General features: G+C 41.5%; 1 protein-coding gene across 2 annotated transcripts in view; it reads left to right on the top strand.

Annotated features, from left to right (window-relative positions):
• The window catches only part of LOC102936380 (NAD(P) transhydrogenase, mitochondrial), a 71,106-nt gene that overhangs the window by 9,293 nt on the left and 36,079 nt on the right, over positions 1–25,734 (top strand). For both annotated transcript variants that reach the window (XM_043524456.1, XM_037911515.2), the window contains 9 exons: positions 6,289–6,518; positions 7,293–7,510; positions 14,108–14,195; positions 15,715–15,803; positions 16,488–16,675; positions 17,000–17,133; positions 19,484–19,675; positions 21,005–21,158; positions 22,954–23,115. In XM_043524456.1, the coding sequence (XP_043380391.1) occupies positions 6,289–6,518; positions 7,293–7,510; positions 14,108–14,195; positions 15,715–15,803; positions 16,488–16,675; positions 17,000–17,133; positions 19,484–19,675; positions 21,005–21,158; positions 22,954–23,115 (1,455 nt within the window). The remainder of the gene's footprint in view (positions 1–6,288; positions 6,519–7,292; positions 7,511–14,107; positions 14,196–15,714; positions 15,804–16,487; positions 16,676–16,999; positions 17,134–19,483; positions 19,676–21,004; positions 21,159–22,953; positions 23,116–25,734) is intronic.

The raw sequence follows: 25,734 nt of genomic DNA, 5'->3' as shown, positions 1-25,734 counted from the left end.
TAAAATTGCTCTAGGTACTTTTAAGTCATTTTCACTTACTTGATTGCATGCACTAGCTCAAGGATCTTGAGTTTGGATTCACAAACCCTAGAAAAGAATCTTTAAATAACCAGTCTGTTTTTTTAAATGGATTTTAAAGGAAATTATGAAAAATACTCCTTATTTCCAGTCAGCTTTGGAAAAAAAAATGTGTGTATGTGCTTTTACAAAACCCAAATGTTGGTCCTAAACTAAGTTGACAGGGTCACTTTAAAATATGTGACATAAGGATATGGTTTAAAATGTTGCTAATTACATCCAGACTGAGTGGGGCTGTGGAAAATTTAAATTTTCTGGAGAAGGGTTTGATTTGGATGGCCCAAATGCAAGTTGCAAAGAACTGTAACCCTGTTAAGCAGCTGAGAGAAGAATTTATATTGGAAAGAAAAGACTTTTATATGTGTTTAGAATGAAGCCATGATCTAAATAACAAGTTCTGTAGGGAATAAAATAATAAAGCCTGTGTGACGTCGTTAGCAGAGAATGAATGGAAGTATGGAAGAAAATATCTACTAAAAAACAAATGTCCGTGCTTAACAGTGTGCATAGCAGATCAAATACAGATGGGGGAGAGAGCTTAGAGGAGGTTTTAACAATGAAGGATTGGCAAGGGTGATTTTTCAGTGATTTACAGTTATCTGTCCTCTCCATCCTGAGGGAAGAATTTTCTGTACACCAAATATACCATAATAATAAGCTAAATACTCCCATCACCCATATCCCTACCCTGCAGAAGGGAATGTAGTCTGATAGCTAATCACACACAGATATTCTCATCCATGGTCTTATGAGATTGTAAACATGCTTTGGACCAAGATATATGGGTATACAAAGATATTTCTAGTGTGAAGATCTATTCTACTCCTCATCCCCATGGAACTGAAAGAAAAGATTACAACGTTCTTAATGACAGGTTTCAGAGTAACAGCCGTGTTAGTCTGTATTCGCAAAAAGAAAAGGAGTACTTGTGGCACCTTAGAGACTAACCAATTTATTTGAGCATAAGCTTTCGTGAGCTACAGCTCACTTCATCGGATGCATACTGTGGAAACTGCAGAAGACATTATATACACAGAGACCATGAAACAATACCTCCTCCCACCCCACTCTCCTGCTGGTAATAGCTTATCTAAAGTGATCACTCTCCTTACAATGTGTATGATAATCAAGTTGGGCCATTTCCAGCACAAATCCAGGTTTTCTCACCCTCTGACCCCCCCCCCCCCCCCCCCAAACTCACTCTTCTGCTGGTAATAGCCCATCCAAAGTGACCACTCTCTTTACAATGTGTATGATAATCAAGCTGGGCCATTTCCAGCACAAATCCAGGTTTTCTCCCCCCCCCCTTTTTTTTTCAAAAACCACACACACAAACTCACTCTCCTGCTGGTAATAGCTTATCCAAAGTGACCACTCTCCTTGCAATGTGTATGAAAATCAAGGTGGGCCATTTCCAGCACAAATCCAGGTTTTCTCACCCCCCCACCCCCATACACACACAAACTCACTTTCCTGCTGGTAATAGCTCATCCAAAGTGACCACTCTCCCTACAATCAAGGTGGGCCATTTCCAGCACAAATCCAGGTTTTCTCACCCTCCCCACCCCCATACACACACAAACTCACTCTCCTGCTGGTAATAGCTCATCCAAACTGACCACTCTCCTTACAATGTGTATGATAATCAAGGTGGGCCATTTCCAGCATAAATCCAAGTTTAACCTAAGAAATATGTAACTATTAAATGTGTAACTAATGCCCACAGTGTGCATCCTGGTTAATTACTGTAAAGGAGATTCTTAGCCAGGTGATTTTCTGCATACAAGTGGCGCTGTACTGAGAAAGTTAGGTTCCTGTAGAGAACCTTTGTGCAGGACAAGTAGCAAGTGAAAAATGAACCTGGTTACCCCATCAGTCCTAATGGAATACTGTGTGTATTTTATGAAACTACTGGGGAAGATTATGTAGCAGCCACAGTATGTGCTGTATCTGAGCAAGGGCTGTACAGTGTACTGTGAACAAATTCTCTTCTTTTGCCCCATTCTCAGTACTGGATATATTTTAACAATTCAAAAAAGTTAAAACTAATGAAAGATTTCAGGGATACTATTAAATAGCTACGTGAGCTGGGTATGTCTGTAGTTCTGCAGAGCAGATTAGATTGTGGCAGTTGCTTTTGCATTCATAAATCTCCAAAAGAAACTACCACTTCCAGGAAGACTTGGCGGATGTCTGATACAGGCTGTCTTCTTCTAATGCTGTGAAAGATGGCTGATTTACTGAACCAAACGCACTCCTTATAGGATTTCTGTTTTTATCTCCCCAAAATTATCTTGTCATCTGTTATAATCAGTGCACTATGTATGTTGCTGCTCTGATCTGAGTTTCCATATATGACGATATATGCAGCACAGCATAACATGTTAATGAAAAAGCATGCATGATGTGGCATAACACATTAGAATATACATGTTATCATAAAATGGCCATTTTAGCTTACTGTATTTCATATTACAGTTGGATACATTGGTATATATTATATTACCTAGAGGCTTTAGGGCCTTGGTATGGGCTATTAGTTGTAGGTTCAGCACCTTGGAAGAATATTTCCATGGTATTTGTAGGAGGAAGTTTGCCAACCCTAACCTATGATTTCCCTACTGAAGCAATTGTTAGTCCTGTTAAATAGATTAGAGGTGGACCTATGTTTCCTCCCTAATTCTTTAGTCTGTGATATGGTTGTTTGTTTCAGTGCATAAAGCTCTTATATAAATTCACATAACCAGTCATGGCTAATGGTCAGAGTAGGAAGCAGGCCTAGCACTTAGGGCAGGATTTGGTAGCCAGGAATTGAAGTCCAGTGTCAGAACCAGAGTCAGAGACCGGATGTCAGAGCCCAGGGTCACAGCTGAAGTCAGAGGTCAGGAATCAGAACCCAGGGTCAGAACGAGGTTACCAGGAGTGGGACAAGGCAGGAGTGGGGTGGAACAGGGAAGAAACAGAACTAGAACAAGTCTTGGGAACAAGCAGGCACAGAAGCTATCACATCCATGTAGGGTTGCCAGGCATCTGGTTTTTGACCAGAATGCCCGGTCGAAAAGAGACCCTGGCAGCTCTGGTCAGCACGACTGACCGGGCCATTAAAAGTCCAGTTGCAGTGCAGGCATGTCACTGCTTCCGGGAACCGCCTGAGGTGAGCACCGCCCGGACCCCACACCCCAAGTCCCTGACCCAGCCCTGAGCCCCCTCCTACACCCCAACCTCCTACCTCACCCCCTGCTCACACCCCGCATCCCAACACCCTGCCCCAGCCCAGAGCTCCCTCCTACACCCCAACCTCCTACCTCACCCCCTGCTGACACCCCACATCCCAACACCCTGACCCAGCCCAGAGCTCCCTTCTGCGCCCCAAACCCCTCATCCCTGCCCCCCCCCAGAGCCCTCACCCTCCTGCACCCCTGCCCTAGACCAGTGAAAATGAGCAAGTGAGCGAGGGTGGGGGAAAGCAAGTGATGGAGGGGGATGGAGTGAACAGGGGTGGGGCCTCAGAAGGGGCAGGGCAGGGGCGTGGTCTCATGGAAGGGGTGGGGCAGGGCAGGGCAAGGGTGTTCGGTTTTCTGCAAATAGGAAGTTAGCAAATAGTTTTCTGCAAATAGGAAGTTTCTATATCCATGAGCAAGTGCTTTGAGTGGCTGCTGGGCTTAAGAACCAGTCTGCTGACTCTTTCAGTCAATCAGGCAGTGTAGCCAATCAGGTAGCCTACTACAGGTCAGCTATGCTCATTAGGCTTTGCTGCAGGCCCTGATTCCTGACACATTCAGTCTCTCCTCCCTAAAGCCTGGGATGTCTGCGTAAACTCTTCCAATTTCTGCCTACACACTTTTCCAGTACTAAGAGCTGCACATGCACGCAATGAAATTTTCATATACCAAGAATCTTTTTTCAAATGTATTTCATGTATAAATATTCTTTCACAGTAGTGGACTCCACCACCTATGTGTGGCAGGGGGAGTGCTGGAAAAGTATTCTTGCAGATGCACGTGAGCCACTTTGGGTATGTACTAGTGAACTTGAGATGAAACTGAAAAATAACCCCAAAATCTAAAATCAAGTAATCTGAGTTGGACAGAAATCACTTTATTCTAATGCTAAATGATTGTTCCTTTTAGAAATATAGTATGCCACTATTTTAGTATAATACCACATTTCTGTAAGCTCATTCTCTGACCCACTGTCTCTACATATATGTCATCTTTCATGGAGGGCTCTCTGAGGCACAGTGCCTCCTGCAATTTACACACCACCCCAGCTCAAATTTGTGCCTAAGGGCACCATCTAACCTCACTGGGTGTACTCACTTGAGTCAGGTGAGCAGGATGGAGTCCTTAGATGATTATCTTCTGTGCCATATTGGTTTCCTATGTCATGCTAATTTAAACCATGCCTGTGTCGGATTTTTGGTTTAGCTGTAATGATTCTCTCCTCTTCGTACACTTACAAACACTTTCATTGTGTTCTTTATTTATATCGTCCCGTAATGACTTTTTTTGTGTGACTCAAATATAAAAGCTCTTTTTTTTTTTTAATTAAAAAGTAACAGGGTATTTTCTGTTGCAGTTTCAGGGCCTGGTCCTGCACATGTGCCACTGAGCAAAGCTACACACTGCTGTTTTCTTTTGTTTGGGGTTTTTTATAGTCATTCCCTGCTTGTGTACAGTTTTGCATTAATATCACACCTTTTTAAGCAAAATATCATCTCAGCACTGAAGAGATTTGTTTAGAATGTTCTTACAAGAAATATCCTAGCCGCATGTGTCAGCTCTGTCTGGGTAACCTCACAGAGTGCTGTCTGCCACTGAACTGTCAGTGTACATTTAGGCAAACACATGTTTAAGTTTGTGCATCTACATTAGTTATTAATGTACAGCTTGCATGTTGCCAGTTAAATTGTGGGGTCACAAAGTTTCAGTGACTTGCATCATATTAACCCCATGTGAACCAACAGGCGTGTATGATCTGCTTTGAGGAGTAAGGAAGAGTTCTAGGCTATAGAAACACAACTCATGTAAGACAGTGGAGGAATAGAGAAAGGATTTTATTCTAGTCTATTAGCTTAGGGCCAGAGCGTGGTCCCACTGATGTCATTGGGAATTTTGTCATTGTCTTCAGTGGGATCAAGGTTTGGCTCATAGTGCTCAGCCCTGCAAGGTGTTGGGCTTCCTGTGAAGTGATCAGTGCACTCAACTCCCAGTGGGACTTGGTGTTCAGGACTTTACAGGATTGAACCATCAAGAATTAAATTCACCCCTGTGCATAGGACCAGCACCAGGTCCATGCACCACTGAAATTCTGTCTTGAGACTTTAAGTGGGACTTAAGTGATACATATTCCTTGTGTTGCTCCCCCACCCCACTGCCACATGGAGTGAATTTGAGCCTTAGAAGGTCCAGTCTAGCTCCATTGAAGTCAATGGAAAAACTCCAATTGACTTAGTGGCAATAGGATTGGGCACTATATAGATGATAGTTTAGGGCCTGATCCTGAAAACATTTATTTATTGAGCACTGTAACTACAACTGTGAATGCTGGCTGGATCAGACCCTTAAAAATCTACAGTGATAGCCCTTAGACTGTTTCACAATATGTCCTTGCCTCTTTGTCAACAAGCACAGTTCTCTCACATATGAAGCCAGGAAAAACAAAACTTCCTCTCTTCATGCTGCTGTCTTATTTTTGGTTTTTCCACCTCATGTGTGAGTGGAGTTGAGGTTGTCACTTCATTTGTTGTGGTCAAGTCCACACCTTTTTCAGGGTAAAGAGCATGAAAACTTGTGTAAGCAGTATCCCAGCCAAGGGTTTTATAAACCAAACTTTAATTTGTTATCCTTTTAGCATCCGTGAATGTGTTTGTGGAAAAATGCACTATAAAAAAGTTAACAGCAGAATGTTTCATCTGGTAGCATTCTGTGTCAGTTACAAAAAACCCAGACCCAGTCCTGTCACCCTTCCTCACGCAACTACTCCTACTGAGTACTACTCGTGGGAGTAAAGGTGTACAGGATTGGGTCCTTCGGCTGGGATTTCTAAAGTGCCTAATGGAGTTGGGTACGCCAGTTCTGTTGACTTCCATTGGGAGTTGGATGCTGAAATACCCTTTGTGCCGTTGAAACTCTTCCCCCGTACGCCACAAACAACAATCCAATGAACATGAATTGGGAAAAATAACAATTTTCCTTTATTTTTACTTAGGAATTCGCTACAAGGATCTAGTTGTGGGTATCCCCAAAGAAACATACAAAAATGAGAAGCGAGTGGCACTCTCTCCTGCCGGTGTCCAGGCCTTAGTTCAACAAGGCTTTAATGTGCAAGTGGAACATGGAGCTGGTGAAGAAGCAAAGTTTTCTGATGAGCAATACAAAGAGGCTGGAGCAGAAATCAATGACTTGAAAACTGTATTTGGCTCAGATATTGTTTTAAAGGCAAGTTTAGCATCTGACATGAATCATATATATTTATTCCAATGACAGTATGCAAAAGTCAGAAGAGACTCTTGATTTTAAGAAAATCAGAATTTCAGCATGAAATCAAATCAGTAGAACAACTTATCTATGGCATTAAATCATATGATAAACATAATCTTATATGTGTCCAGTAATATAGTTGGTACCGTATTTTGTATCAACAGCTTTTGCAGCAATAGCTGCTTCACACCTATTAGGCATGCATTGTATTTCTGTTTTTTGATGGGAGGGTTAAGTTTCCTATATTGCTCAATATATACTCCAGTTCACACCAGTTGTGGTATGATTGTTGGCATTCTGTTCCATCCCAGATAATGTAAATCACTTACTTGCTCAATGGGATGAAGGGTATTTGACAGAAATGCATTTAACCCATTTTTGTCTACTACCATTGATCTAAAGCCCTGGTTCTTCATCAGGACCTGCTACCTCTAGACCAGTGTTTCTCTGCCTTTTTGATACCGGGGACTTCCTTGCTACCTTCCTAAACTGTGTCAGGGAGATCTCAGGGACTGGCACCGGTCCATGGACTGGTTGTTGAGAAACACTGCTCTAGAAAATAGGACTCCACAAGGGCACAGGGATCTGCGTTAGGGACATGGGAGCTGAAGACACAAGATTCCATGTGTTTTATTAATACTAAATTCAGTTTCCAAAAGTTTAATTTAAATCATCAGACTGAACTTCTTTTTAATTAAAAAAGTAAAATGTGTGGTATGTTTTGTGTCTAAGGTCAGAGCCCCAGGTTTTAATGAAGTGCTGGGAGTGCACGAGGCTTCTTTGCTCAAGGAGAATGCAACACTTGTCAGCTTTATCTACCCTGCTCAGAACCCAGATCTCCTAGGCAAACTTGCTCAGCGCAAAGCCACAGTCTTGGCAATGGACCAAGTTCCTCGAGTCACTATTGCTCAAGGATATGATGCTTTAAGCTCGATGGCCAACATTGCAGGGTGAGGATATGGAATATGAATTTTATTCATGAATGTTATCTTTGAATTGAAGGCATCCGGTGTAGCCTTGTGTCTGTTCCTGTGAGCACCATTCTACACATGTGATTTTACATAACCCTGCTCTCTATTGCATGCCAGGGGAGATAGAGTAGTGGTGGCTACTCCATTGTCTGCTTCTCTGCTGGGCTATAGGAGCCCCAAAAGAACAGGATAGGGGCTTGGCTAGCTCTGTCTTATGGCGTCTCTATCCTCCACAGGCACCCAGGGCAGCCCAGAAGAGGAGAAAAGGAAGAGAAGCTGGCAACCAGTTACAGTTCTCTGATTCTCTGTCCCAGACCAATCATAGATTAGAGCAGCAAACCCCCAGGCTGCTGTAACTGGTGTCAGCTGAATATGGTCCTCAAGGGACCATGCACCAGCTAGGAGGAACTGGAGCACAATGTGCTCCAGATACTCCCTTCCCATCCCTTGCATGCCCTCTTCACCAGGGACTGTAGGGAGCAAGGTGCAAAGGCTATAGAATCTGCCCCAAAGTATTGATTATGGCCCCTTTATATTCTGGCACTCAGGCCGACAAGGTTGGACACTACTGATTTAGGGCCTTGAGGACTGCAGGTTGGACACCACTGGCTTTTAGAATGGTGTGTTTCCCTTGTTATGTAAATGCCAGTGCCTTAAAACTGGTGCTGTTTTCTTTCTCAGATCGACAATACATAAATTGTCTTAGAACGATACTTATTGCAGGTGGGCAAGAAAACTTATTTCAGTCAATCCACTGTAACACATGTGGTTCTAAATACCATTGACTCTGTGATAAATGTGCTCTTATATTTGGCATAGGTTTAACATACTAGTTTTTATTATTTTTCCATGATTCTCTTTCACACAAATAAAGCTGAACCGCAAGCTCCTTTGCAAGGAAAGTGTATTGATAGGAACATGCAAACTCCACTTTCCTTAGTTTTTTATCTGCCACTTCAAATTATATTTGAAGTTGCTGTGCTACTCTGAGGACTGACACTAGGGGCTGCATGAACTGGGCATTCCACATGAACATATCACCTTTACAAGGCTTTTAACCTCTGACAACCTGAGTCACAAGCATCTCACTGCTGGTCTTGGACCCTTCCCTCCTACATGGCATCACGCTGTGCTACTAGCCAAGCCATCAGGAGCAATTGCCATTCAGCAATAGACACATTTGGAATCAATTCAGATTTGGAACTGATTTCAAAGCCATTTAGATTCAGGTAAGGAACTCGTTAAAAAAAAAAAGCACAACAAACTAGTTTAAACATTGGACCAATTATTTACATACATAAGATACATATTGAAATGGTTTAAAATCTGAACCAATTCATCTCAAACAGAATTGGTAAAGAGATCAAACACATTTAAGTGCTTCACTGAATGAGGAATTTTCCTCACCATTTGCTGGCTTCCTCACCACTGAAATTTAATTCAGAAGATATTTGATAAAGCTTTCTCACTGCCTATTAGCCATGACATCATTGCAGTCCCCTCTAAAAATATTGAGTGAATATAGTCCTTTCATTTTAGTGTCTTCCGCAACTTTGAGTAGGGAAATATTATGCATTTGTTCTTCCCTCTTTGTGTCTCTAGGAGCTTTGAAAATGCTCTTCTGTTGGGAATAGAGCAAACTCTAAAGAGTCGTCATCGCTATGTCAGACATTTGGGCCCACTTAAACTCACACTTAGCTACCAATATGTCTGAATGGGTCATCCCATACCAAAAAGAGACAAAACAAAATAACTCTTTTTTTCTCTTCCTTTGGGTGAATATTCCTTCAAAACACTTCCAAGGACTCAGCTGTTCAAATACCTTGTTGATGAGTCAACAGTGAGCTAAACTTCAATGGGAAATTGTGCCAAACCTGTACCTGACCCGGGGTAGAATTTTTCTTTTTAAATCCTAAAGAATTTTAAAGAACATTTAGTGCTAATGATGTGCCAAACTGACATCATTATTCTTCTAGGGACAAGAAGAGAGTGACATCTTTGTGCCATTCCATTCCTTTCCTCTTTTCCTGTCAATGCCAGCAATGTTGTTCTCTGTGACACTTGTTTATTTGTAAATGGATGGAGATCATGATTCAGGTTCCTTCATGTAGACCACAGATTAGCAATCAGGTGCTGATAATTTTTCTAGTCTGGGTCAGACTAAAAGCAATGATTAAAAAGAGAGAGAGCCCATTTCTCGTTACCAGACCCCAGATCTGATTACTTTCCACCTATGACAGGTTTCAGAGTAACAGCCGTGTTAGTCTGTATTTGCAAAAAGAAAAGGAGTACTTGTGGCACCTTAGAGCCTAACCAATTTATTTGAGCATAAGCTTTCGTGAGCTACAGCTCACTTCATAAGCTTTCGTGAGCTACAGCTCACTTCATCCGATGAAGTGAGCTGTAGCTCACGAAAGCTTATGCTCAAATAAATTGGTTAGGCTCTAAGGTGCCACAAGTACTCCTTTTCTTTTTCCACCTATGGTGTTGGTTACAAAAAAGGTTGGTTTACCTCCACCCCAACCCTCTGTGCCCCAGTAGTGGAACAGGAAAATATACACTCCAGAGAACTAGTTGAGGATGCCTAACTGATGCATTTGCCAGGAACAGTGGCTTCAATGGAACATGATTTGCCAACCCCTATGTGGGGAAATGCATACTAATCCCTTTAAAATGGCATAGGAATGAGTTCCTGGCCCTCTTGAATCATCCTGCCTTGCGCCAGAACTGCATCTAGAACTGATTTTATGTTTGTGAACACTGAGACAAACTGATAAAAGTGTCAGTTTTTGAATGAAAACAGAACAAGCTGTCAAGTTAATCAAACACAATTCAGACCCGAATCATGCAGCCACGTGAGGTTTTTTGTCATGTCCAGCATGGTATGAGTTGGACACTTTTACTTACTCCCTGGACTTTCTGTCTTTTATTGTAACAGGAAATACTTTGTAATTATTCATTTCCAGGACTGGTTCATCCCACGTGCACTATTTTTCTCCTTATGCCATCAGAGGGAAGTGCGGTTATATGAATCACGTCTCATGTATTCAGCTCCTTTGCTGCTAAGGAGGAAAAAATTACAAGCAATGATAATGTCAGCACAGTCAATATTGTTTGTCTTTGCAGAGCCATAAACAACATCATGAGGATATTTTTTAAAAGGTCTTGCTGACAGCTCTGGTAAATTTAAGCAATCAGGGTACAAAGATGAATAGCATTTTCCTGTTACATACACTCTATCTCTGTCTTTTAGCCTGTAAAACTGTTTAATTAACCTAGTGTCAAATCCTCTGATTTCCCTCCAATAGACTAACACAGGGCTCAAAACATGTCTTCATTTTTATACAGGCTGCTCTTAAAATATTTGTATTTAACATTCATCCACCCCTTTATTTACCCTAAGCCCAAAATATATTTAGACTCACAAGAAGCACACAACCACAAAAAGGAAACAGAGAGCATTCCACACTGGAGGATCAATTTTTGCTCTAATACAGAAAGTATGCACAGAAAAAGTTATTCTTTGGGAAATTTCTAGAAAAGGCTGGGTTGTACGTGATGGTTCTTTTAGAACAGCTTGAGTTTAAACATTGAACAGTTTAATGGGACCAAACACAGTTCTCAATAGGTGTAAGTCAAAGCAGAATTTGGCTCATGGGCATCATACATTCATGCAGCATTTAGCAGGGACCATCTATTAGAATCCAGTGGGCATATCTCATATCATCAATTTTCCTGCCCTTGCTTACCTTGGGCATTAGCATGTCTCAGTCTCCCCGATCTTTCATGTCTATTTACTGGGTGAAAGCCTGACTCTATTCAAGTCAATGGGGCCAAGATTTCATCCATTCTGTTACTCAGTTCTCGAGATGCTCTCCTCCAGAATAACTCCTTTGCAGTATCACATGGTACGGACAATGGGCCATCTTCTGTGCCATCTTACACATCATTGGAGTCAAGAGGGTTACACTTAATGCACATTTGGATTGCTGACTTTGAGATGGTCACATGTATTCAGTAATCTTTTAGGCTAATTGGGTGTTTCCTCCAGTTCCATGCTTAGTTTTCGAATGTAACTTATTTGTGCCTAATCACGGAGGTTTTCTTTAGGTTTTGCTGTTTGCTGTTGAATCTGTCACGTGATCAGCCACTCCAAGAGCCTCCGTGAAACCATATGAACCTTTAAAAAGAAAAGAAGTATTTGTGACACCTTAGAGACTAACAAATTTATTTGAGCATAAGCTTTCATGAGCTACAGCTCACTTCATTGGATGCATGCAGTGGAAAATACAGTGGGGAGATTTTATATACACAGAGAACATGAAACAATGGGTGTTACCATACATACTGTAACGAGAGTGATCAGGTAAGGTGAGCTATTACCAGCAGGAGAGAAAAAACCCCAAAATCTTTTGTAGTGATAATCAAGGTGGGCCATTTCCAGCAGTTGACAAGACTGTCTGAGGAACAGCGGAGGGGGGGAAATAAACATGGGGAAATAGTTTTACTTTGTGTAATGACACATCCACTCCCAGTCTTTATTCAAGCCTAATGTAATGGTGTCCAGTTTGCAAATTAATTCCAATTCAGCAGTCTCTTGTTGGAGTCTGTTTTTGAAGTTTTTTTTTGTTGAAGAATTGCGACTTTTAGGTCTGTAATCGAGTGACCAGAGAGATTGAAGTGTTATCACTACAAAGGTTTTTTTTTCTCTCCTGCTGGTAATAGCTCACCTTACCTGATCACTCTCGTTACAGTGTGTATGGTATCACCCATTGTTTCATGTTCTCTGTGTATATAAAATCTCCCCACTGTATTTTCCACTGAATGCATCCAATGAAGTGAGCTGTAGCTCACGAAGGCTTATGCTCAAATAAATTTGTTAGTCTCTAAGGTGCCACAAGTCCTCCTTTTCTTTTTGCGGATACAGACTAACACAGCTGCTACTCTGAAACCTGTCACATGACCCTTTATGTAGTTTGGCCTTTTTCATATTCACCCCCAAATACCAAAGAGTAGTAACTAGTCCAAGTGGTCCGAAAATCTTTAGTTTACAAAAAGCCGTTTTTGAGTTACTGGAAAGCTGCATGACTTCTAAAACTGCCACCTGCTCTTTCTTTTGTCTCCCAATAGCCATTAAGAGAAACAGTTTCAAAGTTAAAGCAAAAATTCCATCATAGACTGCTATTTGTAGGTTTCATTCTGAGGTGCATTCTCCCAGTTTCGTCATCTAAAGATTAAAGTGGGTCTGAGCCACAAACTTTTTGTATCTGAAACTGGATCCAAACTTCCTTAAATCTGGGCATATCTGGCTCCTAGGATTGCGGTCACACACTACAGGCCCAACCCTGTAAGATGCTGAAGGTTTTCTGAGAAGAACTGAGCTCCTTCTGTGAGAGCTGAGGGAGTTGGCGCCTCTTAGGAAGCATTCAGCATCATGCATGCACCCTGCTAGTGGTGGGATGAGTCTCCACATTTGAATCCTGATCTTCATCACAACTTTCCTGAAGCTAATAATGGGTATCCAGATCTGGGGAGGTGCTTTGGTGCTGAAAGTAATGGCTGATGTAGCAAAGATACACTAGGCACTTTCAGGCTGGTTAGTACTGCTAGGCAACAAAAATTTGAAGCCACGGACAGCATTTTAATGAATGTTTGCTGGGTCACCTCCTGTTCTCTGAAAAAAGAACAATTCATTGAGAGGTTTTCTGAACAGCAGTTAATTAGGAAGGATACGTTATGAAGGAATGTTAAGGAAACCCATAACTATGGGTGCCGCACACACGCTTCCTTTGGAAAGGAAATGCGCTGTTTGCCTCATTTTCCATTTCATGCAGTGTTTAAATGATTGCCGATTAATTTGTTTAATGAGGGAACCCCTGTGCTGTGCATTCTAGATGTAACAATAGCCTGGCCAGCATTCCACCTGCAAGGTCGTACGCATGGAAGCCTGAGGCCCATTAAAGCACAGACACTACCGCTTCACTCAGAGGTGTTTTTTTCGTTTTGCTTTGTTTTTTCAAAAAAAGTAAGAATATTGTAACCATAATAAGCATTTTATTTATGCCATGAGTCCACGCCCTTGGTACGCATTCCTTTCCCAGCAATAGTCCTCCATCAGGCATTCACTTTAAAAGAGTGTTACAAACCACTGGTATAAATTGTTATGACATCTGCATGTATTTTTTCAGTTAGCAGATGTATTGGTTTAAGATGTTCAATAACTGTTGTTTGTTTTATGGGGTTTCTATTAATTATCTCATTGATTTGGTCTGTGTATTTGTCTGAAGGGTTTTGGCCCAGCTATGTGCGGTACCCAGGAAGGTACAGTACCTAATGATACCTTTGGCATAGTCAGGGCCGGCTCTAGGTTTTTTGCTGCCCGAAGCAAAAAAAAAAAAAAAAAAAAAAAAAAGGGGCGATCCAAGTGCTGGAATGCCGCCCCTTGAAAAGTGCCGTCCGAAGCACGTGCTTGGTTTGCTGGTGCCTAGAGCCGGCCCTGGGCATAGTTATCCTCATGCTCTGTCTGCAGAGGCTTTACTCCATTGCCGCAATGTTGTTTTTTTTTGCATTTTCTAGGTACAAGGCTGTAATCCTGGCAGCTAATCATTTTGGTAGATTTTTTACTGGTCAGATAACAGCAGCTGGAAAGGTGCCTCCTGCAAAGGTATGGATTGTACAGATGAGATGTGTGGAGTAAAATTCTGTCCTGACTGACAGTATAATCAGGGAGTACAGCTCCACTATATGACCTTTCTAGGAAATCTAGGATATAGCCATTACAGTTCCATTTGTTGCAACCTTATTTGTACTAGGGCCAGATTGTACCTGTTCCTTACACAGGTGGGTGGGGCATAAGGAGCCTTCCCCCCATGTACCCCCTTCCCCGCCGCCCCAGAGATCAGGTATAATTGCAGTACCTGAGCTCTCCGGAGTGCAGAGACTGCGCTCCACTAGAACTTCCTACGGCACTAGCCTTCCCAAAGGTGGTTGGGTGGAACCGGGCACTTCCAAAGCTGGATGGCTGCCGTGTGGCTTGTTCACAGCAATCCCATGTGGGGTTGGTGCACTGGGTCCACTTTTTCTGTGCGGGTAGGAGCTCTCAGAGCTCCTTCTGGAGAGCTGCAGCTCCACACTGCCCCAAGCACAGGTCTATGCCTAATATGGCTGATAGCAGGCCAGATTCTGCTCTCCTCTACACAAATGCAATGCCTCTGAGGTGAAAGGGAGTTGTCTACACTGCACTTTCGCTGGTAAAACTTTTGTCGGTCATGGGTGTGAAAAAAATACCCCCCTGACCAATAAAAGTTTTACCGACGAAAAGCACCAGTGTGGACAGCACTTTGTTGGTGGGGGAAGCTCCTCATTGAGGGTGGTTTTATTTTGTCGGCAGGAGAGCTGTCTTCTGCTGACAAAGAGAGACTACACTGCGTACCTTACAGCGGCACTGTTGCAGTGACACAGCTATGTTGCTGTAAGGTGCGCAGTGTAGACATAGCCTTAGAAGAGAACTTGGCCCCAGATCTATTCTAACTTGGCTTTTCGAAGTATTTTGGCAAATGTTTGATCGGATGAAATCATTTAAGTGCCACAAATGCATTTAATCACATCATGCCTAGAGACAGATATTCATCAGAGGTTTGTGTGTGTGTGTTTGTTTGTTCGGTTGTTTGTTGAAAATAATCTTCCAACAGAATGTTATTCACCAAGGGACTGATACCCATTTTAGTGGGAGTTGAAGTTTACATTACATTCTGAGGTCAGAATTTTGTCTATAACATCCATCCGAGGAAAAGCCAGACTATAACAGAGCAAAGCATTTAAATAGCTGATTAAATCAGGCCTATTTTCTCCACCACCAATGTTCCAGAGTGAACGTTTGAAGTCCTGCTGGTGTAGGAAGATTAGCCCTATTCATGTTTTGTTTCACTTAAGGGTTTAAATAGCTAATCATTTTCTACCTGATCTTATTTTGTAAATATCACACCTTGTGCAGGTGGTTATTTAAGTACTTACGTAGTTGTGATAAGGTTTGAAACTTCCTTGAAGTACTTACATTTAGTGGCATCAGATGCTCTTGTAACTTCACGTGCTTTTGAAGGTAAGTGATATAATACACTCAGCATGGAGTGGGAATAGGACACAGAATACACTTAGCTCACTCTCCACGTGTGTGTTCTCTCTAGATGTTGATAATTGGTGGTGGCGTGGCTGGGCTTGCTGCTGCAGGAGCTGCCAGAGCAATGGGAGCCATCGTCAGAGGATTTGACACCAGGTAGGGTAAGAAAATATCAGTTTAGATTCTAAAATACTGTACTTAGGTTTGTATAAAACATCCTGGGCAAAATCCTGCTCTCAGTTACATCAGTGAAATTCCCTTTGAAACAAATGTCCCAAATTTATCTCTGGTGTAAGACCGTGACGTGAGCATGCACAGCAGCCAATGAACACATGCGGTATGGGTATACTGGTACACAAATTCCCTCCTTGCACATGTGCCCCAGGCTTACATATATTCAAGTTGGCTGCATTCAAGTCCAAGGTCTAGTTTTGATCAAAATCCCACTTGCAAGATAATACAAAATATTATCATTTAGACATGGAAAAAGCCTAATAGTACAGCTGCATATGATATATAACTGATTTTTTTCAGTTCACTGGTAGTTTATTAAGTTCTTGAAGTCTTGGTTCAATTAGAAAGTTTAGAAGAAGCTAAGATACCGCTTAGTAATTATGTCAAGCATCCTGAGAGAAGAACTAGAAACCCTGAATTCAGTGTGGCTCTGCTTTGGTGCAGAGCTTCGCACATGCAAAATTAGAGTCTATGTTGTGTTTCTTTGCTGCAAATTAATGTAACAGAGTTTGCGAACTGCTGTCATCTTGCAACTGGTAATGTAATCATGCAATGGCTGCCATGATGAAATAGCAAACTGCAATAATCTCTGTACTTTGCATGCAGGCTGCCAGCACTGGAGCAATTTAAATCCCTTGGAGCAGAACCTCTCGAAGTGAATATTGCCGAAACTGGAGAAGGTGTTGGAGGCTATGCAAAAGAAATGTCCAAAGAATTTATTGAAGCAGAAATGGCATTATTTGCCAAACAGTGTAAAGAAGTGGATATTGTTATTAGTACTGCGCTTATACCAGGTGAGGTGTAGCTTTTTGATTATTGCAGACTTAAATATATGTTCCTATTAACGTTTCCGGATCAGTGATATGAATACAGTTAGACAATCAATAGCAATTATGGATGAATAAGGGCTTCAGGTTTGGGCTCCAGTTAATATTTATTTCATGGATTAGAACAGCTTCTTTTGAATAGTATGATTAGTATTTTATTATTTATTTCCAGTAGCACCCACAATATACTAGATGTTTTCCTTGCACATCTTCAGTTTCTGTGGAAGAATCTTACTGTATGCAACGATAACAGTTAGTAGATTTTTACTTTTATTTTTTAATTTGCAATAGGGAAAAAAGCCCCAATCCTAATCACTAAGAATATGGTAGAGTCAATGAAGGATGGATCGGTAATTGTGGATCTTGCATCTGAGGCTGGTGGCAATGTGGAAACGACTCATCCTGGAGAGCTTTATATTCACAGGGTCTGTAGAATAAAAGTCAATGCTTATTAGAAATGGTTGAAGTGTATATAAAATTGAAACAATATTACAATTGTCTGAAGAAACTAAAAAGTAATAACCATTCTAGTAACAAAGAACTGGCCATGTTTCCTTGAAGCCATTGTATGTCTGTCATGAATACTTACTATTGTGTGGCAGGATAATAAAGCAGAGTCTTTCACTTCACAAGTAATGAAACCACAAATTGGAATACTGTCCAGACACCATTCCATCTTTGAAGATTTTATGCTTTGTGATTTTTATAAGCATGGTTACAGTGTTTTTAATAACCGTATTCATAAATGCCCTTAAATTCATCCCCAGAGCTTTACTAACAAAACGGTGGAGCTGTCCAAAGTCCAAGTATAGTAAAAGCAAAGGAAATTTGACTTAGAGGTTCATTTTATTTAATCACTTATAAAACTAACAATGGTCAATTTCACTAATTTACAATATTGAACCATCAATTTTAACATAGAAAATTGCCATTCTTAGATGAAGTTTGATTTCATCTGTACAATGTAGAACTGTAAGATAATATAAAGGTGTAATTATTTATCTGTTGCTAAAACATATATTTAATCTGAATTGTTACAAAGGACCAGACTAAGGCACTTTTCCATAACTATCTTCCCCTTCCCAGTATGGCCAGCCCCAAAACTACAAAAATCATGGAGTTAGGCTCCAAAAATAATGCTGTGTAAAAATATTAAATATTGAGAGTTTTTTATTTGCCTCCTGGTGTTGGAACATCTAGGGTTCACGTTTTCAAGTTTCTCTGCAGCCATGAGACCAGCCTGCCTCTTTACAAAGATATAAGGGCACCTGTGTGAAAAGATAAAAATGTAAAGTAGGGGCAGCTTTCTGCTCATTGTAACGAGAACCTGAAATAGGGAATGAAGATCCAGCAGGCAAACATGCAGAGCTGAGGGCTTTAGCCAATATCTTTCTGTTGATTAAAAGGAAGCTTTCCCTGGGAGCAGGATACCCCATAACTGCTTACTGTAGGGTTTCAGATAGCGGGGACTGTACGGACACTCTGAATGTTCCATGCAGTGTTACAGCTGTTTATTTAATTTTCCACCCTAATTAGTTCCAAAACCATTAACTCCAGCAGGAGCTTTAGAGTCCTGAACTAAATATTTTTGAAGAAGATAACATTCCTGATGTGTAATTGTTCTCTGAACAGAGAGCAATGATAGACCACTATTCCCTGCCTACCTCCCATCAGAGATGAGGTCTCTCTGTAATCCTTTCTAATTTTTTCCAAACGTCAGAATTTTGTACTTTTATCTTTGCAAGGAACTGATGTTTGAAGCCACTAGGGGTCACTGTGGCTTCACTGCAGGGGAGGCACACAAAGCCCCCTGTAGGAGCCAATGGCTGTGCAAGCTGTTAGGATGGAATATACTAAATGAACAATTGAAATGGGGCATAGAGCCTTAATAGCATCATTAGAGCCCCCACAATATTCTAGACAGGGGCTAGTAGGCTGTGGATGTGTTCTGAAAAGTCAGCTGCAAAGAGCAGTCCCATCTATGGTGTTTCAGTGTCGACTTGCACTGATATTGTCCGTGGTTGTCATACTTGAATATTATAACCTTTCCCTTACTCCTGAACGTATGTTGGAGCCAGCACCTGTGGCTACATATGGGATAAGTTGGCAGCTGCACAATCCAGATGGCTAATAATGGAATGTGTTATAATGAGGATAAAATAAAAGGAAAAAACCCCAAGAATTTATGGCACAGCATCCAAGATAGAGCATATGCAGTTGTTTTGAGAGGATAGGGTTAGAATTATTTTATTTTCAATAGTCCACATACTTAAGCTTTAATACTGTGAGATGTTGGTAAGGAAACTTTATCCTCTATCCTCTTCTGTGTAGAATAGAAATGAAGGTATCTAAAACCATATCTTCCTTTTGGAACTAATTGGAGTCCAGTTAACCTGGGAAACATATTTTGCAATGTAATCTTTATCAGACAAACAAAAGGTGTTCTCAAACTTTAAAAAGCGCTTGACTTTTTATTCTCAAAATAAGCACCAGATGGTTCCCCAACTGGCCTCCCAGCTTGTTCGGTTTCTGGCTTGCTGACAAAATTGCTGATTTTTTTTTTTTTAATGTTCAGACATCAGAGTAAGCTATTAGTTTTAAAAGAAAATCCTTAACTAGTAAAACAAAGCGTTGGAAAGAAGTGTCTGCAGTAATATGCGAATTTGATTTACTAGCATTTGTAAAATATGCATCAGGTCTGTGGAGAACACCTGAAAAGTTTTCAAGATAATACATGAAAAGATTTGACATAAATTTATTTTTCTTTCTCATCAGGGTGTGGTTCACATTGGTTATACAGATTTGCCAAGTAGAATGGCAACTCAGGCCAGTAGCCTGTATTCCAACAACATCTTGAAATTATTAAAAGCTATTTCTCCTGACAAAGAATATTTTCATTTTGAGCCAAAAGATAATTTTGATTATGGGACTATTGATCATGTAATTAGAGGAACCATGGTAATGAAGGTGAGTTTTAAGCTCATTTTTAAATTGCTGAGAAATGGGAATAAAAATGTATTATGAAGGACATAAATGTTCCTGTTAGCCAATCCAGGAAATAATCTCAATGGCTAGCTCTTATAATATTCATAAAGGTGCAATGCAGGCAGTTTATATTTTAAATGTTGCCAGCACTAAGATATTTAGGGGCAAAATATAGGTTAATAAAAGTCTCAGATGAAAGCTGTGCCATTGATTTGGGATACGTAATGAAGAATTCAAGACTGAGGATTGATCCATTAGCTCAGTGATTGTGGGAGATATGAATTCAAGTGTCAGATGGGGTTTCTTGCTCTGGGATCAATATGTGCTGCGAACGTGAGAGGATGTATTTAGCCAAGGAGTGAGATGGGTGGGTGGGAGTGTGAGCTATGCATGATTCTTGAAATAATGTTGGTTAGTGTTAACATTGGAAGGCTTTATTGACTGGAGGATGTTTCTATGATGCAGTCACATCAGTGTGGGAGGAACAAGGGCACTGTTGCTTAAGACAATATTCTTCTGAAGCAGTAGCGTTCAAGCCTCAGTGTATGGGAAGGAAAATGGGATAGACTGCAACCCCTTACGACTGCCCGTCACCATCCTCCAGAGTCCCCGTCTTAGTAGCAGAAATCACCATCCTTTTTGCTGCTGTGGGAGAAGGGGCAAGGGAACCTGAACTGGCAAATAAATGACAATTAAGATCACCTCTGTGTTGACTGAAATTTTTCCAAACAGGAGAAATTTCTTTGGATAGACTGATTTTTTGCAGGGATGTTTATTTTGGATGGAATGTAGAGTAAGGAGTATTTCTGTTGGTAGGGTGAATTCACAGGGATCCATATCTGCCTTCAGGTATCATTAGACCAAAGCATAGTTATGCACAATAATTAATTGTTGTGGCTGAAATTAATCTTTGGCAGAGGAGTTGTTAGAGAGAAATGTAATAGACCTAAAAGATACCAGGCCAGATGCTGTGCTGCAACTCACAGGGTGCTGGAGAGGCCCAAGGTGGCTTTTCACCACTGAACGCATCAATCAGTGCTAATTTGCAGCCCTAAAGGTTATTTAATTAAAACATAGATTAAAAAATTCTAATTTATTAAAACCAGGATCTTTACAATAAAGTTATCTGTGCTCTTTCATCAGTGTAATAAAAAAATAAAGGCCAAATCCTGAGTCTTTACTCATCTCAGTAATCCCAGTGCCTTCCCTGAGCCAACTCCTCTGAGTATGTGTCATAGGATCAGACCCTAATATAATGGAGGGCAAGATGCCACAGGAATCCATCATAGTCATTGTCTTGTTCTGTCACAGGAAGGTAAGAATTTATTTCCAGCACCTTTACCAAGAACAATGCCTCCTTCTGTCCCTGCTAAACAAAAAACTGTGCAAGAACTAGAATCTGAGAGAAAAGCCTCCATCTCACCATTCAGAAAAACCATGACATCAGCTGGAGTTTACACAGCAGGTAAAAATGATTCACCAAGAAATATTTGGCTGCACAACCAATTTTGTTTGCATTTCCTTCAGCCTGCATGACATTTACACCTAATTCTTGCTAAGTTGTATTTATTGAAAATCAAATAAAAACCAACTTCTGAACTGGAGCTATGCACAGTGTCTTAATACTGAGAAGTATTAGCCAAGGATCTGCTAACTTAAGTTACTTTCCATGTGAATGAGAGGCTGGAAAGTGGTGGTAGAGTACAGGTTAGTTCTCTGATGTTCTGTATTAAATCATTCCATACTTAGCATAACCAAGAAACTAGCCCTGCTAGTAACTGCATATATAATAAAGAGGCAATATGATATTGTGTAAGGGCCAGATCCAAAGTCCATTGATATTAATGACTCTAACTTCAAAGAGTTTGAGATCAGGCTTTTAATGCACTATCTATTCCCAAATGTCATTGCCAGTGCTCTGGTTATTATACTTTGAAAAATACTGTGTTAAAATGGAAAATAAACCAGATAACAAGGTTTTGATTTTAGCTAGTAATGTTTTCACTCATAAACAGCATTGCATTATTCTGTCTTTATTAAGTTTCTTTAAAAAGAACAGGGTAGAATGAATATAAAAATAATCGTTAATGTAAGTGATGACAGGACATTTTAACACACCTTTGTGAGGGCTATTCACCTTCTGAAATCTTGTGCCAGATAAATGAGCAACAAAAGGAGTAGCCATTAGTCCAAAGAACGGGATTTTCTGGCAGTGGAGAAAATGGATTTTAAAGGGAGTGTAGGGTGGAGGAAGATCTAAGAACTTGCTTTCATTTAGCAAATCTTCCCTAATTCCATCCTTGTGTGGGACCCAAAAACCTCCCACATGGCCTCATCACAATGGTTTTGTCATCGCTGGGTAATAAGCTTGTAGATAAGTTCATTACTGAATACTGTCCTTGGAGTATAATCACTTTATTATCCCACTCTGGAGATCTGTTTTCTTTGATTAATGCTGCCAAATGCAAGTTTAAATACTTCAAAAAAGCCTTCTCAGGCTGGTTAGCACTTCAAAAATTGACACCTCCCCACTAAGAGCCAGATTCTGTCACCCTTGCTCACCGGTACTATTCTGCTCAGAGGGTGGTCCAATTGATTGTACTAGGACTGTGTAAGTAGTAAAGTGCTACAGAATGGGGCAGAAACTGGCCATTCGTAAATAAATATATCTAATTTCAGCCATGTATCTGTCACAATGGTGCATTCTTTTCTTAGAGGAAAAACAATTTTTGAAATTTGAGTTTGTATGGCCAAGAAGACAAGTACTGTACTGAAGGAGATAATAGAGTTTCTACCAGTGGAATATTATTGAAATGTTTGTGTGGTCTGCCTGTTTCAATAATATACAGCTGCCACAATGTGGTCTGTTTTCCTACTAGAGCATTGAAGATTGTGAGACGTCATTGGAGAATCGATGCCATTTTTCATTTTGCTTTTATTGATTAACTATTCTGCTATGCTTTGCGCAAGCTAAGTATTTTGCATTTCAGAGATTTTTATTGTTGGCATCTCCAGCTCTGGATCCTAAGACTGGAACAGATAAATTGGTGAACTGAATTCTACACTAGGCAACGTTTAGTTCTAGCAGAAACAAGGAATAAAAGTTAGGTATATAAAAGGATGTCTAGGAGCCTTCTCCTGCTCCCATTGATGTCAAAGCTTCATTGGAACAGGATTGGGTTCTTGCTCTGTTTTTATTTTATGACTAATAAAAGAAAAATGCTTTTTTTATACTTCTGAGCACGTGCTTTTCTTTTTAGGCTTGACAGGTGTTTTAGGATTGGGGCTTATTTCTCCTAATGCTGCTTTTACTCAAATGGTGACCACATTTGGTCTCGCTGGAATCGTTGGCTATCATACTGTCTGGGGTGTCACACCAGCCCTGCATTCACCCCTCATGTCAGTAACAAATGCAATTTCTGGTAAGTGCACTCCTTTCTTCTCTTGTGTGTTTTGTTATGAGAGATTTAGGGTCAAGGTCTCTGCTGGGACACTTATACAGATGGGGAAACTGAGACATAAAGGGGGTAAGTGATTTACCCAAGGCCAGAGAGTGGGTTACTGTTATAACTGGGATTAGAAGTCAGGTGTTCCTGCCTCTCAAATCCTTGCTCAGTGCTCTAGACAGTGCTGCCTTTAGTTTTTACTTCTATCCCCAGGGAAGTTCCCCACAGAGAACTCACTAGAATCACGCAGCCCAAGGGCTGAATGAGAAGCATCCCTTTTAAAGATAAAGCCAATATATTGGCTATTAAAGTTATATAACAGATACAAATATCTGTATGAGGAATGATAGGGTGGGGAAGACTGTCACACACATCATGGCAATCACAAGAAATGGGTATGCCTAGCGTCACTGTACAAGGCACATTGTAGGCTCTATTCCTTTCCACATCCTTTGTCTGGTTTTGATCTGTGTAGGGGCCAGCTTGTACCTGGCTCTTTTATAGCTGGGGGAGGGGGAGGGGCGGAGGCAAGAATGCAAGGAGTCTGGCACAACTGTAATCCCTACACTTGGCGGGGAGGAAGTGTAGAGACTCTTCTCTTACAGGGTAGGTCTACACTGCATCCTCCTTACATCAAAGTGTAGAGTACCTACTGCACGCCACACACACACCCCACAGCACAGTACAAATAACCATGTAGATGGTGAGGCACTGTTTAGGTGAGTAAAGACATGCCCAAGCCCTAGGGTATATACCCGACATGGCTCTCCTATACACCCAAGCCATGACTCCATCTTCTACACTGTAGTTTTTAGCAGTGTAGTGACCTACTGCTGAAGCCTCTCCCTGCTACGGCAGGGAAAGACTCTGGCAGGGTGCTGAGAGGGGAGCATGCTGCCTCATCCAACTGGGACCCTCCTCCTGCATGCCTGGGAGCTCTGGGGAGGAAGGCACAATCCCTAGTTTCCATCGGCCACTCTCTATTTCCCCCGAAATGGCCCTGTGGATTCAAGGCACAGTCTAGCTCCTTGAGGATAAAGAGATTGTGTATTCCTACATGCCTGCAAAGCACCTAGCACACACACTGCACTATGTGAATCATAGAATCATAGAATATCAGGGTTGGAAGGGACCTCAGGAGGTCATCTAGTCCAACCCCCTGCTCAAAGCGGGACCGATCCCCGACTAAATCATCCCAGCCAGGGCTTTGTCAAGCCTGACCTTGAAAACCTCTAAGGAAGGAGATTCCACCACTTCCCTAGGTAACCCATTCCAGTGTTTCACCACCCTCCTAATGAAAAAGTTTTTCCTAATATCCAACCTAAATCTCCCCCACTGCAACTTGAGACCATTACTCCTTGTTCTGTCATCTGCTACCACTGAGAACAGTCTAGAGCCATCCTCTTTGGAACCCCCTTTCAGGTAGTTGAAGCAGCTATCAAATCCCCCGTCATTCTTCTCTTCTGAAGACTAAACATCCCCAGTTCCCTCAGCCTTTCCTCATAAGTCATGTGTTCCAGTCCCCTAATCATTTTTGTTGCCCTCCGCTGGACTCTTTCCAATTTTTCCACATCCTTCTTGTAGTGTGGGGCCCAAAACTGGACACAGTACTCCAGATGAGGCCTCACCAATGTTGAATAGAGGGGAACGATCACGTCCCTCGATCTGCTGGCAATGCCCCTACTTATACATCCCAAAATGCCATTGGCCTTCTTGGCAACAAGGGCACACTGTTGACTCATATCCAACTTCTTGTCCACTGTAACCCCTAGGTCCTTTTCTGCAGAACTGCTGCCGAGCCATTCGGTCCCTAGTCTGTGGCGGTGCATTGGATTCTTTCGTCCTAAGTGCAGGACTCTGCACTTGTCCTTGTTGAACCTCATCAGATTTCTTTTGGCCCAATCCTCCAATTTGTCTAGGTCCCTCTGTATCCTATCCCTACCCTCCAGCGTATCTACCACTCCTCCCAGTTTAGTGTCATCTGCAAACTTGCTGAGGGTGCAATCCACACCATCCTCCAGATCATTTATGAAGATATTGAACAAAACCGGCCCCAGGACCGACCCCTGGGGCACTCCACTTGATACCGGCTGCCAACTAGACATGGAGCCATTGATCACTACCCATTGAGCCCGACAATCTAGCCAGCTTTCTATCCACCTTATAGTCCATTCATCCAGCCCATACTTCTTTAACTTGCTGGCAAGAATACTGTGGGAGACCGTGTCAAAAGCTTTGCTAAAGTCAAGAAACAATACATCCACTGCTTTCCCTTCATCCACAGAGCCAGTTATCTCGTCATAGAAGGCAATTAGATTAGTCAGGCATGACTTGCCCTTGGTGAATCTATGCTGACTGTTCCTGATCACTTTCCTCTCCTCTAAGTGCTTCAGAATTGATTCCTTGAGGACCTGCTCCATGATTTTTCCAGGGACTGAGGTCAGGCTGACTGGCCTGTAGTTCCCGGGATCCTCCTGCTTCCCTTTTTTAAAGATGGGCACTACATTAGCCTTTTTCCAGTCATCTGGGACCTCCCCCGATCGCCATGAGTTTTGAAAGATAATGGCCAATGGCTCTGCAACCACATCCGCCAAC

Source organism: Chelonia mydas, chromosome 10 (assembly GCF_015237465.2).
Source record: "Chelonia mydas isolate rCheMyd1 chromosome 10, rCheMyd1.pri.v2, whole genome shotgun sequence".
Taxonomy (NCBI): Eukaryota; Metazoa; Chordata; order Testudines; family Cheloniidae; genus Chelonia; species Chelonia mydas.
This window is presented reverse-complemented; position numbering and strand designations above follow the sequence as displayed.